This window comes from Seriola lalandi, unplaced genomic scaffold, assembly GCF_002814215.2.
Source record: "Seriola lalandi dorsalis isolate HSWRI2012SDOR001 ecotype SW California unplaced genomic scaffold, Sedor1 jcf7180002054476, whole genome shotgun sequence".
Taxonomy (NCBI): Eukaryota; Metazoa; Chordata; class Actinopteri; order Carangiformes; family Carangidae; genus Seriola; species Seriola lalandi.
In genome coordinates, this window is record NW_019525029.1 from 2161255 (window position 1) to 2178924 (window position 17670).

At 39.5% G+C, this 17670-nt stretch overlaps 1 protein-coding gene across 1 annotated transcript; it reads left to right on the forward strand.

Annotated features, from left to right (window-relative positions):
* Nucleotides 1-2346: 2346 nt before the first annotated feature.
* Nucleotides 2347-14985, forward strand: tmem64 (transmembrane protein 64). Its single transcript, XM_023412310.2, has 3 exons — nucleotides 2347-3895; nucleotides 9429-9584; nucleotides 11677-14985. Exons 1-3 carry the CDS (start codon nucleotides 3185-3187, stop codon nucleotides 11866-11868), a joined length of 1059 nt encoding a protein of 352 aa, XP_023268078.1. The 5' UTR covers nucleotides 2347-3184; the 3' UTR covers nucleotides 11869-14985.
* The last annotated feature ends 2685 nt before the right edge of the window (nucleotides 14986-17670 follow it).

A 17670-nucleotide genomic window follows, 5' to 3' on the forward strand; every position in this document is an offset into this window, starting at 1 on the left:
TATTCTAATAAACTTCCAGCAATCAATGAGAAATGTCTTCTATAACGAAACCTCCCTCCTATCTATTAACATGTCTGGATAATCACATAGACTGCAGTAAAATGAGCTGCACAAATGGCCTGTATACTGTATCTATGTGCACAAATAAGAGGGCTATATATAGTTGACACAAAGAATGATAAAAGGTCATTTCAGCTTGAATGAAATCGTTCATATGTCCTTTCTATGCCCCTTGACATGTAATAACGTGATCTGGAACATTTGAGACATTGTTACACTTGCTCAGTCAGTCTTTATTTGTTTTCGTATTGTTTAAGTTGACCGCAGTGATTAGGATTTTTTTTTTTTTTTTTTTACATATTTTAGTTGGCATTTACTTTTGTTGCTGATATTTATTTATTCCAACAATATATTCAGAAAATCAAATGAGGGAAAATACACTGGTAAGGCCGGTTAAACTACATTTTCAGTGTGTAAACTTTAAAACTATAGCTTTTGTTGATTTGCCCCAAATGTATGATAAGGATGTTTTCATTTGAACTCAATTGAACCTGATAATGAATTTGATTGTCAGCTGTTAAATGTTTTTTTGGGGGGCAGTCATCACATAAATTATATTGTGAAAGACACCACAATTGTTTGTAAAACTGTGTAACAGTTCCATCTAGTGGAGTGCTGTGAGAGCACACAAACATACTTTTCTCCAACATACAGCACAAACAAATCGTTTGAATGTCTGAAGATTAAAGCATTTAATGTCATCAGAAGTCTAGGACATGAATGAGAAAGCTTTTGAGAAAAACTCTAAGCAGTGGCCACTCAAAGTTTTTTAAGGACTACCACCTAAAGAGTTTCTTTACCCACAGCTGGGAGAGCCAGGGGCTGAGCGGTGGTGGATGCATGAATGCACTCATTGTCTGCTTCACTCCCCTCATTATGAATTTATGGTAAGTACGCCAAGCAGGGATATTCCCTTCAGGCTACGATATTATACCGTATTCTCACAGAAATACAGAAGAATATGTGTATGGGAATATCAAACTCTGTTGCATACTATAAATCCTATATAAGGTCAGCTGAATGTCACCATACATTTTTTTCAATCAAAAATTGATTCATTATATTTTATGTGTGACATATCTTCCCTGAATGATTGATGACCATACAACTTATTTCCAGAATTTATGTTAGAATAACAGTGGAGCAACGCAACTAAGCAAAATTACTGAAAAACTTAGTAAAACTTTGAGGGAAATATTGTACTTTTTACTCCAATATACCTATTTTACAACTAGAGTTGCAAGTTACATTGCAAGTTAAAATGATTGAAACAAAACATGTAATAATTTTATAAAACATGGTGCATGTTATTGGTTAAACAACAGTATAAAAAGTCCTTAAATTGGGTTCAAATGAGTTCCTTTAAAATGCATGTTAATACATCAGTAAAAATAACGATCCAAGAATATACTAGACACTTAGTTGTCATTAATTAATTTGTTTATTAGGAACACCAAGTAACGTAAGTAAGTAAGTACCAACTAATGCAGTCTAATATAAAAGTCCTGATATCAGTCTTACCTTCATGAAGGTTGTAATCAATTTTTTTCAACCATATGATCATTTGGAGAATGTGGTACTGTTATGTTGACAAGTGTCGCTATTATTTTGCCCATCCCATTGAAATCAATGAAGATAGGCTATTAACAGAAAGACCTCTCTGTAGGCTATAATGTAATACAAATCAACAAACTACATCCTCCAAAATGAGATTGAATCAACATCTCTAACACAGTTTCAATATTACTACTACTACTACTGATAATAATAATAATAATAATAATAATAACAACAATAATAATAATAATATTAGTACCTTAGCATTAGCCTCCTTGAATGTTGGCTGCATTAGTTTCATCCAGATGTTCCCAACAAACTAACAAACGAGTGTATATAAAAATGCAACACTGACAGGTGCTATTCTGCATTCTGGATACTTTTCTTTACTTCTGTGCAACCGGATACAATTGCACCTCAATTGTTAAATTGGAATTTCTTATTAAACAAATAATTATAATTGAATCATTTAAGTTAATTGAATAATTTAAGTTAAATAGTAAAATCTTAGGATGAAGTAATGAAAACATTGTTGGTTATATAATACTTGGCTCTGCTCATGTGGCAGCACTGTGACTGACTGACCGCAGAAACCGTGCAAAGACAATTGATCCAAAACAAACTGAATTTGTCGTGGACTCTCGCGATGACTAGTGGAATCCCTTTGATTGGATGAGAAGGCGTAACTGTCGGTCACGTGTGCTGGGGTTACTTGGCATTCTGGGACACAAACAGTGTTCGGTGTGAAGAGCTCGAGCAGCGACAGCAGCGGCTTGCACCGCGGAGGGAAGGCGGAGAGAGCAACAACAACACCTAACCAACGGAGAAACAGCAAACTGCGTGTTCATATTTGACTTCTGCGTCCCGTCTGTCGCTGTGTTTTCCGGGACAATAAGCCGGCTTTAGTCTCTGAAATGCAGCTGAGGACTTTATCCACACAGCGGGCTAGTTAGCTAACGACGGGAGTAAGTTAGCCATGCAGTGATTTATGCTAGTGGGTTAACGTTAGCTGGATGGGAATGGTGGTGTTATAAAAGTTGATATTTTTGAACCACATCTGGATCTAAAGAAGTGTTGGATTGATTTGTCAGAGTCCTCACAGATCGTCTCTTTGCTGTCCTGACAGCTCCCTGCATTTATTGACTCTGCACTGTCCTGAAGCTGAGGGGTGACAACACTGAATATGGCGAGTGTTTCAGACAGAGACTACAAAACTGGCACCTTTAAATCGTTGGACTGGCACGTTGCCCAGCTAGTGTACCCAAGATAAACTGGTTAAATTGGACAGTTCATGTAATGGCCAAGGAGAGTGACGGATTTCATCTTTATGCCTCACTACACAGTTGCTCTCAAAGTTGCAGAGCAATGGGATGCCACTGCTGAAGCCATCTTCTTAAAAGTTTATAAATACTTGTCTCTGTTGAAGCTCAACAATTTGACACTGCAAGACATGGACTTGCACTGGATCTAAAGACTGTCTGAAAACCTCTAACGTCACAGCAGTCTCCGGGTGGGACACTTCATCTGAGCGTTGCTGCTGGTCCCCAGAGTTTATTTGAGGACCAACATGTCAGTGTCAGGGGCCACGACTGTGCAGCTTTTCACCAAGCTCATCAAGCATGCTGTGGGCAAGGCACAGATTCAGCTCAACCGCTGGCTGCAGAGGACTGCCACAGATGAGTGTGACAAGATCGACATCCTGATATGCAGCGCATTTGACGAGAGGGGGGTTGGAATAGGGAAGTCAGATGGAGACCCTGAGGTTATCAGTGACACAGGAGGGACGACCTTCGCCAGTGGTGGAGAGTTCAGACACCCGTGCTGTATCACCACCTTTTGCTTCAAGAGCGCCCTACTGGCATGCATCCTGACTGCTGTGTGCTTCTCCTCGGTTGCCCTTGTGCGCCAGTACCTCAAGGACCTCCTGCTCTGGGTGGAGAGCTTGGACAGCCTCGTCGGAGCCTTGCTGTTTATAGTTGGTTTGATTATTGTGTCATTCCCATGCGGATGGGGATATATTGTTCTTAACGTGGCAGCTGGCTACCTCTACGGCTTTGTTCTGGGAATGGGACTAGTCATGGTGGGAGTTTTAATAGGGACTTTTGTGGCACACTTGGTGTGCAAACGCTTATTGACTGATTGGGTGTTGAACAAGGTTGGGAACAGTGAACAGCTCAGTGCTGTCATCCGAGTGGTGGAAGGAGGAAGTGGACTCAAAGTTGTGGCCTTAGCGAGACTCACCCCCATACCTTTTGGGCTTCAAAATGCAGTTTTCTCGGTGAGTATAAAAAACACTACTGTCAGCTTTTCCCTATTAGTTTAGAAGAACATTGGACAGTCATGTCATTTCTGTATAAACTCATCCACTCTCTGCAGTGGACCAGCCAGGAACAGAACTCATTAACCTACTGGAGGACAGTTCAACAAATGAGTTATGGGAATCAAACCTGTGACCTTTTAAAAAAAATTCTTATTGTTAGGCCAACCCACCACATGGGAAATCAGATCTAGCCAGAAGCTTGTCTACGTGCGATACTTCGTGTATTGTCCCCAGTCAGCTAGTCCCTTGAGAAAGAAAACTCATTCCTCTTGTAGATAGAGGAAGTGCTGCTGTGAAATGGATTCTATTGAAGCCTAAGGACATCAATTATTGTTTAATTTTGTAAGTGTCATATTTTTAAGTCATAGTTTGGATTCTCATATTTGGAGCAATGTTTGTTTTGGACTCAGTAAGCGTCCAGTGATTTTAACATCATCTAGACTAAATCATGGACATTTCTTTTCTTGAAAGTACATCTGAAGTCTTTGGTGAAGGCAACAAACAGCATGTGACCTACATTATAAAGCTAAGTAGTGTCAGGATATTGCTCTCAGCTGCACTCCCACACTTAACCTGAGGCCCTTGACCTTCATGCATGGCATGAATAATTTATACTGGCTGATTACCCTTCACAGTCAACTCATTGATACCTCCAAATGGGAAAAGCCTTGAGGGATGTCTTACTGTATTGTAGAAAATCAGCTGGGGGGGTCATGCAACATGAAACATGTTATGCTGGTTGTAATTGAATGATTAATGAAGAATACTGACCTGAGGGTGAACTTGATGTTATGTAGCCACTCAGGCTTAGGTCTCCAGAGTATTACAAGCCATACTGCAGCAGAAAAGCTCACAATACAACAATATCATATAACAAATAATACTGTTGTTGTTTTATCAATCCCTATATGGAAGCACAAAGTTAAAATATGAGGCCGGTCAAATTGGCTTTGTGCAAAACTTTAAAATCTTCATATGCAGTATTTCACTAATTCTGTTTATGTCAACAGTGGCATTTCTTTTACCATAAGCTTCTGCTGTTTTGAATATGGCACTGTGTCTATGCAAAAATGTTTGGCGAGAAGAGAAGCAAAATAGTCCTGAAAGAAAACAGTAGTACAGACATCCAGAAGTGGATTCAAAGTGGGGAGCATTAAGGGCATTTATAGCTCATAGCATGAAGGAGTTGATGCACAGGCCTGAGGCAGGAAAAGGAAAAGGAAAAAGAAGATGACGTGTGTTTCACAAGCACAGTAATTGTATGCTGCAAAACCCGTTAGTCTTCTAGGATGACTTATTTACTTAGACATTTCTCTGCTGCATGGAGATTGGTTGCATGGATTTGGCTTTTGACAGTTTGGTTTACAGACTCACCATCCTACGATAAACACCACTTTGTTGAATTAATTCAGATCCAGAAGTGTGTCAGAGCTGTATTGACTGCAGCCCTGGTAAATTGTCAGGCCATAGTATTTAGAGGTTTTATTTTATTCCATTTTCCTGGTCTGCCATCATCAACATACATGAGGAATCAAGACCTTATTCAAAATAATACAACCCAAAATAACGCCCCACACAGAAATGATTAAAGAGATGACTTAACACCTCTCTGTTGATAACAGAAATTTGATATTAAGTATTTTACACATGTAGTATTTATTACAGACATTGTTCTGGAATGCCTATGTTTCTATTTATTTTTTGTAAATTTACAATTTACATTACATGACAACCCCCTCAGTAAAGTGAAAATGGTCTTTTGGCAGTAGTGATATGAGATCATCCCAGGAATCAGCTGACTGTAGGTAAGAACCACAGGCAGTCAACCTTTGTGCTCTCTTGTGCATTGACTGGCATGCTGGTATTTCAGAGGGATCTCAAATTCAAAGGCTTGGGCTGTGACATTAGAGTTGAGCAGTGAGCTGACAGAACCTGTTATGATCTATTTGAATATGAGGCTAAAGACTAAAGTGTATTCCTCAGTTGTTTTGATGTTGGCATCACAAATCTATGTACGTTTTAAATTGTGGGCAGAAGAAACTTGTCTTTTCACAAGTTGTTTATTTAGGCCACTGTGTTGAGTACACTGGAAATACTGTTCTGAAGTAAATTTTGGATTAAATTTCAACTTCAAGATTAAGCAAGTTTGTGGTGCTAAAAATTAATGATTCTTACATATTAGTACCACACTATGGGCAGCAGTTTACCTGTAAACTTCTTTTTTGAACAGGACATGCAAGCGTAGCAGATGGTTTTCTTTTGCCTGAATGACTTAAACGGATTCTGTTTGTCATTGGTTGGTACTTTAGCCTCCATGGTTAGGACATAGCTCTGTCCAAATATTGAAATATCCCTCTCATGCCAGGAACTCGGCTGAAGCTTTAACAGTAGTCACAACATTGAAATTGCTGTTCGAATCTGGAGAGGTGAAAATGAGGTGTCAAAGTCAAAGGGACAGACTTTTTACACAGTGTTGCCCAGCTGCTGCCGTCACTGTCACTGGCATTATTGGTGCCCCTCAATCAGTTTGTCAGACTGTCAGTTATAAGTAGCGCTAATTGACGGTCTTGTAAAATACTGCTTTTGAGCTTGCTCTGGGTTAATATGTACAGGGAAAAGCAAACAACACTTCACGAAAAGGGATGTCAGCTTTCAAGTAGCTCAAACAAAATTGCTACAAAAGTGGGTCATATGTTGTTGTTTGCCAGTTTGCAGTTTGACTCATTGTCATGAGTCCTGAGATTGTTCTTTGTGAAATATTTTCAGTTGACAGACAGCTATATCAAATTTAAATTCTTTTTTTTTTTTTTTTTTAGTAATGCACCTGCATTTTGGGCTTTTATTCTGGGTTCATTGGCTTATATTGATTTTAAATCTCACATTTCACATCCTGATTCACATGTCATCATATAATTTTGTCTATTTTCTCTGTATCTCAGTGACGTTAAACGGTATAACTGTAGCCTGACCAATACAAGATTCATGAGGCCGATACTGATAATGTGATATTTTTCATAATATTGAGGATTTTTAGAATTTTTAAATTAATTTTTTTGCAGCTTTGCACAATTTGCCCTGCTTCCAAGTCCGACCTTCATTTCACTGCTTTGCTTACCGTACATTGTACTTTGGCATGTGATGAAGAAAATTTTGAACTGCTGTTTAGTGGCAGCATTGCATACACTTTAAACATTAAATATAACCCCTGCAAACCAAACGGTTTAATGGTGAAACTGTTACTAAACTTAACTTTGGCATTTCTGTTCTTCATTATCTTGTCATTTATTAGCTGGCATACACTCAGGTTCAGATATATCTGCAACTAACTAGTGTTTCTTATATACTAGAAAGCTAATAACTAAACCAAAGATGGTTTAAGTTGGAGAAACTGGAGAAAATCAGGCTGTTGACTCATTGCACAAACCGAAATAATTTTTTTTTTTCTAGCTGGAGAGGTAAATGGCAGAGTGGAGCCTTCACCAGGGAGTGTAGCCGACCCTGCCAGAAGCAGGCTAATAAGCTGAATCCCTCTCTCCGCCTGCCTCCTATGCTACATTTTCGCTTCCTGGCTTGGATTGGTTTCAATCCCAGCTCAGACTCTAACTTTACACCTTGTAATTCATCGTACCTGGAGGCTCGTCATTATGCCGAGCTGATATTGTATCTTTATTGTCTTATTCTCAACAGTAAAAGGGTGAACCTAACCGTGGGTTGGTACTTCTAGGCCTGTACTGGCTCACGGTGGAATTATGTGTTGTCTGCTCTGCCCTTGGTAAGCACTTTCTGTGGGTGAGGCTAGATTTCACTGTGTGCCCCCTCCCCTTGCTTCTTTCTGCTGAAGTGGGGATGGTGCTACATTATAGCGGGTAACCTAAAACGACACATAGACTGCAGCAGTAAGCAAAACAATGGGACAGCTCAGGAAAAATGTTTGTGAATCCTTTGAGGACCAAGTAGACATATTTGGATCCTCACATGTATTTTATTGCAGCTTTATGACCTTTATCACTGCTGGTTGCCGTGGCTCCATCGCTCTCCTGTCATAATGAGCTGATGAAGCAATTGGGGAATTTATCATTTGATCTATAGGACCCTAACTACGGGCATACATGTTTGTGCAGGATTGAATTAACAACCTGTGCTTCACCTTTCATTACAAAGGGTAAAGCCTGTGTGTGTCCAGATGAAAAGGGAAACAGAATCACAGCAGCAATCCTGAAATTTACTATGCAATCAAGATACCTTATGTACTGTTTGTTTACAAGCACAAACTTAGACCTGCATTGCTGCTGCTCTGAATAAATCAGGTCGGGCCTAGGATGGGGTGTTTTTTCACTTGAATTTGCAGATTATCTTGTTACAAAGGCTTGCAGAAATGAGGAAGAGGAAGTTCAGTGGGAATTCTCTACGTGGTTATAAAAATACCAACGACTAGCTCTTCCCACGTATTTAAGGCAGCTGCATACGCTAGATGCCTGAGCGGGGAGAGACTTCAGAGGACATATGCTTCACAACTCAGGGTTGATGGCTGAGAGAAAGAGAGTGCATTCCTTTTTCTTTTTCTGCAGCTCTCACGGGCTCACATGCTATATCTCAGAGATCAGCTGAAGGCGTTGTGACTGTGTTGACACAGAGTGTGGACACATCAGTGCTGATCTTTCAAGGAGAAAGAAAGGCATGACTATTCTGAGGAAAAAATGCTCCATGGTACATACAGAGGAAAACCAGCTTGACAACAGCATTCGCTCGATTAACCAGGTTTTGATTAAGCTGGTTTTGATAATGTGTCCTATGAGGTGTAACTCAGGGTCTTATCAGTGTGTCGTGTGATAACAGGAGAGGGTTTAGGATTTATCGCTGTGAGGAGACTCTTGCTTGCACTAATGTCCAGCCCTGATAACATTTTGGCACAGGCAGTGTCTTTCAGCAACACACCACGACCCCTGACAGGCCGCTATCAGCCACAGTGTAGTCACTGTGCACACAGTGCCAAGGTCACATCTTCACACAGCCGGTACAGACACGCATCAGCTTATGTCATTACTTAATCAAGGGTTCAAAGGTGACAGCAAAGCAGGCACTTCTTTATATTTAGGTAGCTGAACTAAGATATGAAATGAGACACTGAGCTAGGTGTGTGATAGCATGTTGTAGTTCAAGGTAATTACACCAGATGGTACTTAGAATCTGTTTACCAGCCCAAGTAGGATTTTGCAGATTGTTTATGTTTATGAATTTGTCAATAACAATGTAGTTTGGGCCTTTTTGTACAGTTTTTCCAAAACAAAATGTTTAAAATTGTCACCAGGAATACAAATATATTTCATCTTAGGAGTAACCAACATCAGTTCAAGATGAGCGAATGACAAATCCTGTGTGACTTCATTTGACTAGGATTCATAGCAGTGGTTTGTGCATATGTTGGAATTGATTCAATTTGCAGTACTTCACGAAATTTGAAACATGTTTCTTATCGCTATTTCCATTCAAGATCACAGATGTGTCCTTGCCAAACTACCTGGTGGCCTCCTCTGTGGGTCTGTTACCCACCCAGCTTCTCAATTCCTACCTGGGCACCACGCTCCGCACCATGGAGGACGTCATCGCTGAGCAGAGCATCAGTGGCTATTTTGTGTTCAGCCTGCAGGTGAGTTGTTGGCGATAATACATTCAGTTTGAAAAAATAACTTAATAAGAAATAACCATAACTTTCACATTTTGCTTTGTAGTGGTTTTAAAATGAGAAATTCAGGACAGGGCAGGTGCAGTAGACACTTCACATTCAACATTCATTGTTGCATTAATTAATTAATAATGAAAAGCTTCTTTTCCACCAAATGTTCTGCAATTAGAAATACAGCAAATTAGTTCATATGGTTCACATGAGGCAGCCTCAGGTACACAGTTGTTTTTCAGGATTCTTTAAATGTTTTTGAAATCAACCTTTGATAAGAAGCATGCCTATTAAACCTACTACCTACTATACCTACCTACTATGCTGTATGTTACTTTTTTTTTTTTTTTAAATCCCTTTTAAAAAAATCCTGACTGACTCCTTTGTTTGTAGTAGGAGACTACTAGAACTTTGTAGTCTCTAGTAGTCTCCTGTAAACAGTTATGATGGCAGCAGTGATAGTGATGATGAGACATCAAGCACACACAGACTGCAGGTGACACAACTGTTACTTGTTCCTGAAAACACTATTTATAGCTATGTTGTGTGAAACTACTGTCCTTTTTTCATAATAATAAAGTGATAGACAGCTCTGGACCACACCCTCACACACCCCTGAAATGTTCTGTCGGTCGATTTGTTTCTTTTCCTCCCTTATTTTCAAAATCTATGTCTACCAAGTCTCTCAAACTGTATTCTAGTGCAAAAACAAAGACATCTGCCTCTTCCTTAAGCCTTAAGGAACATAAACTTCAAGATACAAATGTTGAACTTTATGTAGATATGCAAAATATGCCCACAACTCTGTCTTGCTCCAAAGGTTCGTTTCAATCTGTCACCACATCCCTAACACCTGTTCAGCTTTATTTAACCCTCACAGGCATTCAGGGATCAGGGGTGGCCTCTGTGTGAAGTTCACAGAGGTCAAGGGTCAGTTCAAAATGAAGTGGGTGTCAGTTTCATGCAGAACTGAAAGCTCTTGGTCCAAAGTGACAACTGGTCTTACTCACAAAGAAGCCTTTTTTTTTTTATGTGGTGGGAAGCTCCATCTGGAGGAGCTGAGTTATCTCAGCCCAGTTATCTCTTACTGTTGTGTGCCAACCAGGATACACATCATACATACAAACATTAATTCTTTTCAATGCCAAACATATAGAAACAAACAGATACCAAGAATCTTGAAGAATGTGAATATTTTTTTAATGTTTTTAGAATTTGTGGGCCAATATTAATGTACCTATCTTATTTGCAGAACAGGTATTAGACAGCCACAACCTATCCACGTTAAATACTTCTTCAGTTTCATTGTAAAGTTTTATGTTCGGCTGCAAACTCAGTTTAGTCCTTTAGAGATGCTGGTAGGCATTTTCAACAGAGCCAGGCTAGCTGTTTCCCTCTGTTTCCAGTCTCTGTGCTAAGCTAAGCTAACCAGCTGCTGGCGGTAGCTTCGTATTTTTCGTACAGATATGAGAGTGGTGTCAATCTTCTTGTCTAACTCTTGGCAAGACAGCATTGTTGAAGTAATGCTTTAAATAAAAATGATCACAATGAGTTTGATGCAGTGTTTTATATGGATTTAAAATTTGGGAATAAGAGAGTACTGGTATCAAATCAGCTATTGGTATTGGCAAATACCGTGAGTGGAAGTATCAGAACCAGTATTGCCAAAAAAGAATGGTGTATCCCTGCCTACTAACATCCGTCCTGGATACGAAGTTAGGTACTAACTATGCTAACTTCTCAGCTCTATTCAAGCAGTTTTTCCTGAGATTTTAGGTTCATTTTACAGCTGCTTGGTTTATTTGAAGGTCTCACATGAGGCTGTGATGATTGTGTTCAACTCTATGGTAATTTTTAGACAAATGTTTGTGGTGTTGTTAATGTAGTGCAATATATTCTGAGAGTTGGTGTATCTCATATTTTTGTCCTTGTCCCACAGATATATTTATTAGGAGAGCAAAATATTAGGTACACCTCAGAATACGAGGCAGTTCAGGTCGCCACCACTACACAAGTCAAACAAATGGGAAAGCCATTTTGAATCTGGTTCTTCTGTCTTGTGCAGATTGTCATCAGCATCGGCTTGATGTTCTACGTTGTGCACAGGGCTCAGGTAGAGCTCAACGCAGCCATCGCCGCCTGCCAGATGGAGCTTAAGTCATCGCACATGAACGGGTCCTCCACCAATCACAGTAGCTTCACCTACTGCAGCAAGAGGGCGACAGCTGGCAGCGGAAACTGCATTAATGTGGTGTGACCTTAAAACACTACATGTGGTGTAGTAGCTCCTATAACTAACTGTAAGACTGCAGAGCTTAAGGGAACCTGCTGAGTTTAGACAGTGTCCAAAACTTGTTGGTGGTGTAGTATGACATCACCCATGTGAGAAAAGCCCTGATAGCGTCGTATGTTTTTTGTTGGTACATTTTGTTTTCATTAGTGCGGGACCACGCACCTCTTAAGAAACGGTGTTGATGAAAATGGTTTTGTGATATATCATCATGGGAGTTTTTTTTTAATTTTTATTATTATTTTCATCAAGGTACTTATTAACATTTACTCTGTTACAGGAGATGTCAATTAAATGGTGATGTTTAGAGATATCAGTATGAGAATGAGTGAATGAGTCATTGGAAGGAAAAAAAAAAAAAAAAAAAAGCTCGGCAATAACCGCCCGCTAACACTATGAATGTGCAATCTGGAGCTTTCTAGAGAACCAAGGAATTGTTTTTTTTTATTTCAGTGTCAAAAGAATGGTAAGCTATGCACCTTTATCTCATACTTCATCTGTTTTTTTGTTTCAGGAAATTTTAGGATTTGTTTGTTGACATCCAGTGCTAATATAAAATATAAATAAGAAGGGCATTATTAATATTTTTGAAAGATTTGGCTTTTTAGTCCAGTTCATTTTTGAAGTGTCTTATTTTTGGACTATGGAGTGAGGGAACAAGCTCTCAGTGAGCACTACAGGCCTCTCTGACCGTGTGATTTCTGCTTGCTTACGATCACATCCGCTGAATTGGCCTCGTCTGCCTGGAGATCATTTTAGCACTTCTGCAGTTTTGAGAAGAGCAGCTGGGGAGGAGAGCAGATTTCACAGCAGGAAACTCAGGAACGTTTCTGCCAGGAAAGTTGAAGTGCAGCGTGAGCGGCTCCTCGGTAGCACAGCCACATGTTCTTCTACAGAAAGAATCCCACACTGAAATGAAACTGAGACGCCAAGCTTACCTTTAAATGTTTTTGATTAATTTGGTTTTACATTCTCTTTTTTTTTTTTCTTTTGGCTGTGAGATTATCCATTAAGGTTAATACATAGTTCTTGCTTAAGGTGATAGTTTTGACAATGCTGTGCAATACATGATGAAATGGCATGAATGTCATATTTCAGTGCTGAAACCAAACTAATCAGAAATGCTCTCATGCATACAAAATAACACAAACCAAGTCTGTGTTTTTTTTAGGTTTTACTTACATTATAGACGAGTAAGCTAGATGAGATAAAGAGGCTGTTATTTTTTACGTGCCATAATTTGATAAAGCTTATCAGACGCCATGACACTGGCCCCACCTGAGCTGAGGCTAAATGTGACTTATGACTTCTTTAATTTTATTACTTAATGTTGTTGGTAATGATAGAAATGACCTGTGAACAATTTATTTTGTGTTTTAGCTCTTAATAATACATCAACAAAGCTCTCATGCTGTAGGTTGGTTTGCACACACTGCACAGTTCAACAGACAAACATTGTTTTCATACACATAAGTTAATCTAGGAAGAGGTTTGGTTGGTCAGGAGGTGAAACGGATGTCTCTCAGAAGCTGACAATCAAACACAACATGGACACTAAGTGATGAATGTGATAAGAACTTTTTATTTTTACATGAATTATTGTGATGCTGCTCCTCAGACAAAGTCTGATTGAGGAATAATAAGGGCTCCTATATGAAATATCCATCTTTATGTCCCTGTATTTGTTCACAGAAGTCAGTTTTGTATCCCCGGTACAACTTTTTGTTTTTCATTTTAATATTAAGTTCTTTGTTCCCCAGTTTTTTTTAGCCAGATTTAATGTTTGCCAAACACATTCCATGCTGTCAGTCCTCTGAAAAACTGTTGCGTTATTTTTGTGCTAAATGTTGGTTGAAAGGGCCCCTTCCTGAGTGAATTTAGCAATAATGTTTGAAAGTCAAAAGCAAAAAATATATATATACAGTATGATAGAAGTCCTACCAATAAGATCTTTAGACAAGTGTTTGGGAATTGCTGTTCAGTTCCAATGTTAAAGATCTGTTTGTAAGCATTTATATTTCTTTCAAAGGTAAACAAAAGAACTGCATTTGAGTTGTTAGCTGGTCCATGTTCCACTGTAAGGTTGAGTATCAACATTCCCAGGTTTGTGTTACAGTGTCCAACCTGCCTTTTACCTCCTTCTGCCTCTGACGGACATTTCTGCATTGCCTAAGATCTGGAAGAGACTCGCCAACATCTGTGATCAGAACAGCTTGTTCAGCTTTGTAGCACTTTCTTTGGAGAGTCCCTAAACCTGCTGATTGCTTATTGATGTTTAGCGATCAACCTTTCACTCCTGTCACATGAAAATCGTCTAAATCACATCTAAACATTTTTCCAGTGTCTTACTTGAATTGAAAGTTTACGTCGGGAGAGATGAGTGTGTTTTATGGCTACGGGCTTTATGAAATGTACTCACTGCTCTCACTTTCTCACTTTTCAAAGGCATGGAAAATTTTTATTTTTCTTTAGTTTTTGATGAGAAAATTATGTAAATACTCGAGGCTTTCACCTGACAGCAGTGTCTCTACTTTCCAAATAAAGTGTGAATCGTGTAGCTGTTCTGCTCAGAAGTGGGAAAGAAGCGGACACTATGCCATGTATAATGCAAAAATTAAATACATGAAACTTGATCGGCCACCGCGGACACACTTCATAATAAATTAGCGTCTCGACTGGGTTGATTTTGAAAATAAGATTGTGGAAAAATGAGCAGTTTTACAGCAAATGCTTTGGTTCTTTCTAGGTGGGCTCTTAGATTTAGTTATGCAACAACTGATTCCTAAGGGAAGTATATTTCATAGATACCCACACAAGACCTGAATCTGGGGTGTAACTGCACATCTAAACTGTTATAAAGGAGTAAAGTGTGAGATCATTAACTTAAGGGGGCAAGTTAAAGGTCACGTTTGGTGCTATGAAATGCAATACTTCCCCATCTGTATCAAGTGCATTACACATATACTGTATTTTGTAATACAGAGAATTTTACAGTGTATAAATATTGATATTTATCACTGTACGATGCCTGTTCAGTGTTATTTATGAGAGAGAAAATAAAACCTGTCAGACTTTGTTACAAAATGTTTGGTTGGGTTTTTATTAGGTGGGATCTCTGCAAATGCAATCGCTTTATATGTTCTCAGGTTCAAAAATTCTTTATTGTTCCACCACTTTTTGATTCATATCTCATATCTTTATTTTGAAACAGTGGTACCCAGTGCAAATATTAACTCTTGGCAGAATCCCACTAATAAATATTCATAAGATGTGATCTTAAAGGGACACTCAACCAATTTTACACATGATGTACAGTAGTATTACTCTGAGTATTACTCATCCTGCAGTTATCTAATGTTTTCCGTTGCTCATGAGGGAGCCTTACAAAATTTTGTTAAATGGAAAATGGTGCTGAGTTGCATTATGGGAAATGTATGATCCAATGTTTCTGGATACTAACAACTAAAAGTCAGAATGTCTCAGCATCTGCTGCATCAATTTTGGTCATTCCTTTTTTTAGTTTGTCTTTTGTGAGTCCCCCAACCTCATGGAAGTGGAATATTAAATCACCGGAGTACCCCTTTAGTGTAGAAACTTACAGTCCACTCCTGTTTGTGTTTAATAATTTACAGCTGAGAATACCTTATGCAATACTGAGTGAATTCCCAACCTTGCCCCCCCCCCCCCCCCCCCCCCGCCCACACACACACACACACACACACGAACACATCATAACCTCACCCCAAATCCTAGCATGAGTCTCTAAATATTGCCTGGCTTCATCCTTCACCCTTTGAAAGTGAAGAGAAGACAAAATATTCTTGCTTAGAAGGTTTCCCCTTACCTTGCAAACCTCTAAATAACTGTCAGTCCTCAAATATGCAGCAGAAGCGGCAGCAGCACTGCATGGCCAGAAATAATGCTGGCTTCTGGGGCAGTTTGTCACAGCGATTTTGAAGTGAAGTAGTGATGGATGTGGCGGTGGTGATGTAGAGTGGAGCACCACTTACGCTCGCCCTTGCCTTGCCTGTGACAAGCTATCTGTACAGGGGGGAGGTGGGTGTTTGTGTGACAGACATGGTTCAGATAGATGTTGCTTGTGATCAGTGAGGTGCCCATGTAACCACACACACACACACACACACACACACACACAGAGCAGAAAAGTTGCCCATAGCCATCTGCTTACACCCCAAAAACAACAAAAAATACAACAACCCAGAGAGAGCCCAGCCAAAGTCTATCAATCCAACAGTAACAGACCAGACTCCTCTTGCATTTTATTGCATTGTCTTTTACCAGGAGCTGCAGCACAGATTCATCCACTGCTCTTCACACAATCCGCCAATCTCTTCCGGGCTCGGGTCAGATCTGTGTCTGATCCATCATCATCCAACCCCGCCTCAAAGGACAAATCTCATCCCAGAGCCTCCCCGCCAGCGCGCAGATACGTCCACACAAAACCAAGAACATTCATTTTGACGGGCCTCAAATGAAAGCCCTAGCTCTCACTGAGGGCTACGCTTTTGGAGGGAAAGCTCCAAAAATACATCTGGGAGGCTGTTGGTGCTTGAAAACACATCTGAGAGTGAAATTATAAAAAGAAAAGAAACAGGGTGAGTGAGATTGTCTTGGAATACGTCCATGCAGCCTTCCAAAGGGAAACTTGCGGTGCAGATGTTTATGGATTTGTGGAGGAGGGAAACGTTGATGGGCCTCTGGCAGAGGGATCTTGCTCAGGGCAGACGGATAGATCACATGACCACTGTCTTGGCCCAGACAGCTGTTGCCTCCATCTGTACCATCTATGACCTGCCGCTCTTCTCCTCCTCCTGCTGTAGTGTGAAAGAGCTCAGTACACAAGTAGGGCAAAGCAGTGCACCTCTGGAGGAGCTTGAGAGGCAATTTATTTTCATGTGCTTAACTAATGCATAAGTAATGCATTACTCATGATGATTTAATGCGTGAATTAATGCAGAATATATCACAAATTCCTTTTGCTCACCATTAAGAAAGTGTCGTCAGTCTGACTCAAAGTGATTAGTAAAAACTTAATTGATTATCAGTCAATGACTACTAATTCAGTTATCATTTATATGCCCATAAATTTGCTGAAATCCCATTTGATAGTCCTCTCTCAATGCAGAGCAGAGAGGTAGATAGAAAGATGAAGATGTATTTTTGTATCAAACTGGTGGTCGGATGCAAATGACTGCATGTTGCTGCAGGAAAAAGCAGTTTCATATTGGCATATCATTTCTATTAATTAGCATTAATTCATTCATTATCCATTAAGCATTAACCAACCACATAAACCCACAGCGACTTTATCATTTCCTAATAATGAGCAACAGGAATTCATGACACACCCTGGTTTAATGCATGCATTAAATTATCATGCAATGCATTCATTGAGCATATGATTCGTAACCTTATTACAAAGTATAAACTCAATCTATCATGTCAGTTTACTCTTTTATTTCTTTTATTTCAGAATATTGAGATTTTTGTGTTTTTGAGTGCTGCTGTCTTTTCTCATCAAATATTGCCACTTTGGCGATTTGTTGACAACGGCTTTACTTCCCCTCATTTAGGGTCTCACAGACACTACTGCTGATGGATAAAAATCATTGTAAATCCACAGTAGTTCAAATTGTGTTTTTTCTTTTCTGTACTTTTGAACTTATTAGAACACAAAATGTAGAAAAGTATTGATGTTGAAACCCTTTGCTGCAAATTGGGCGTGCATATTTGCTGAAGGTGACAAAA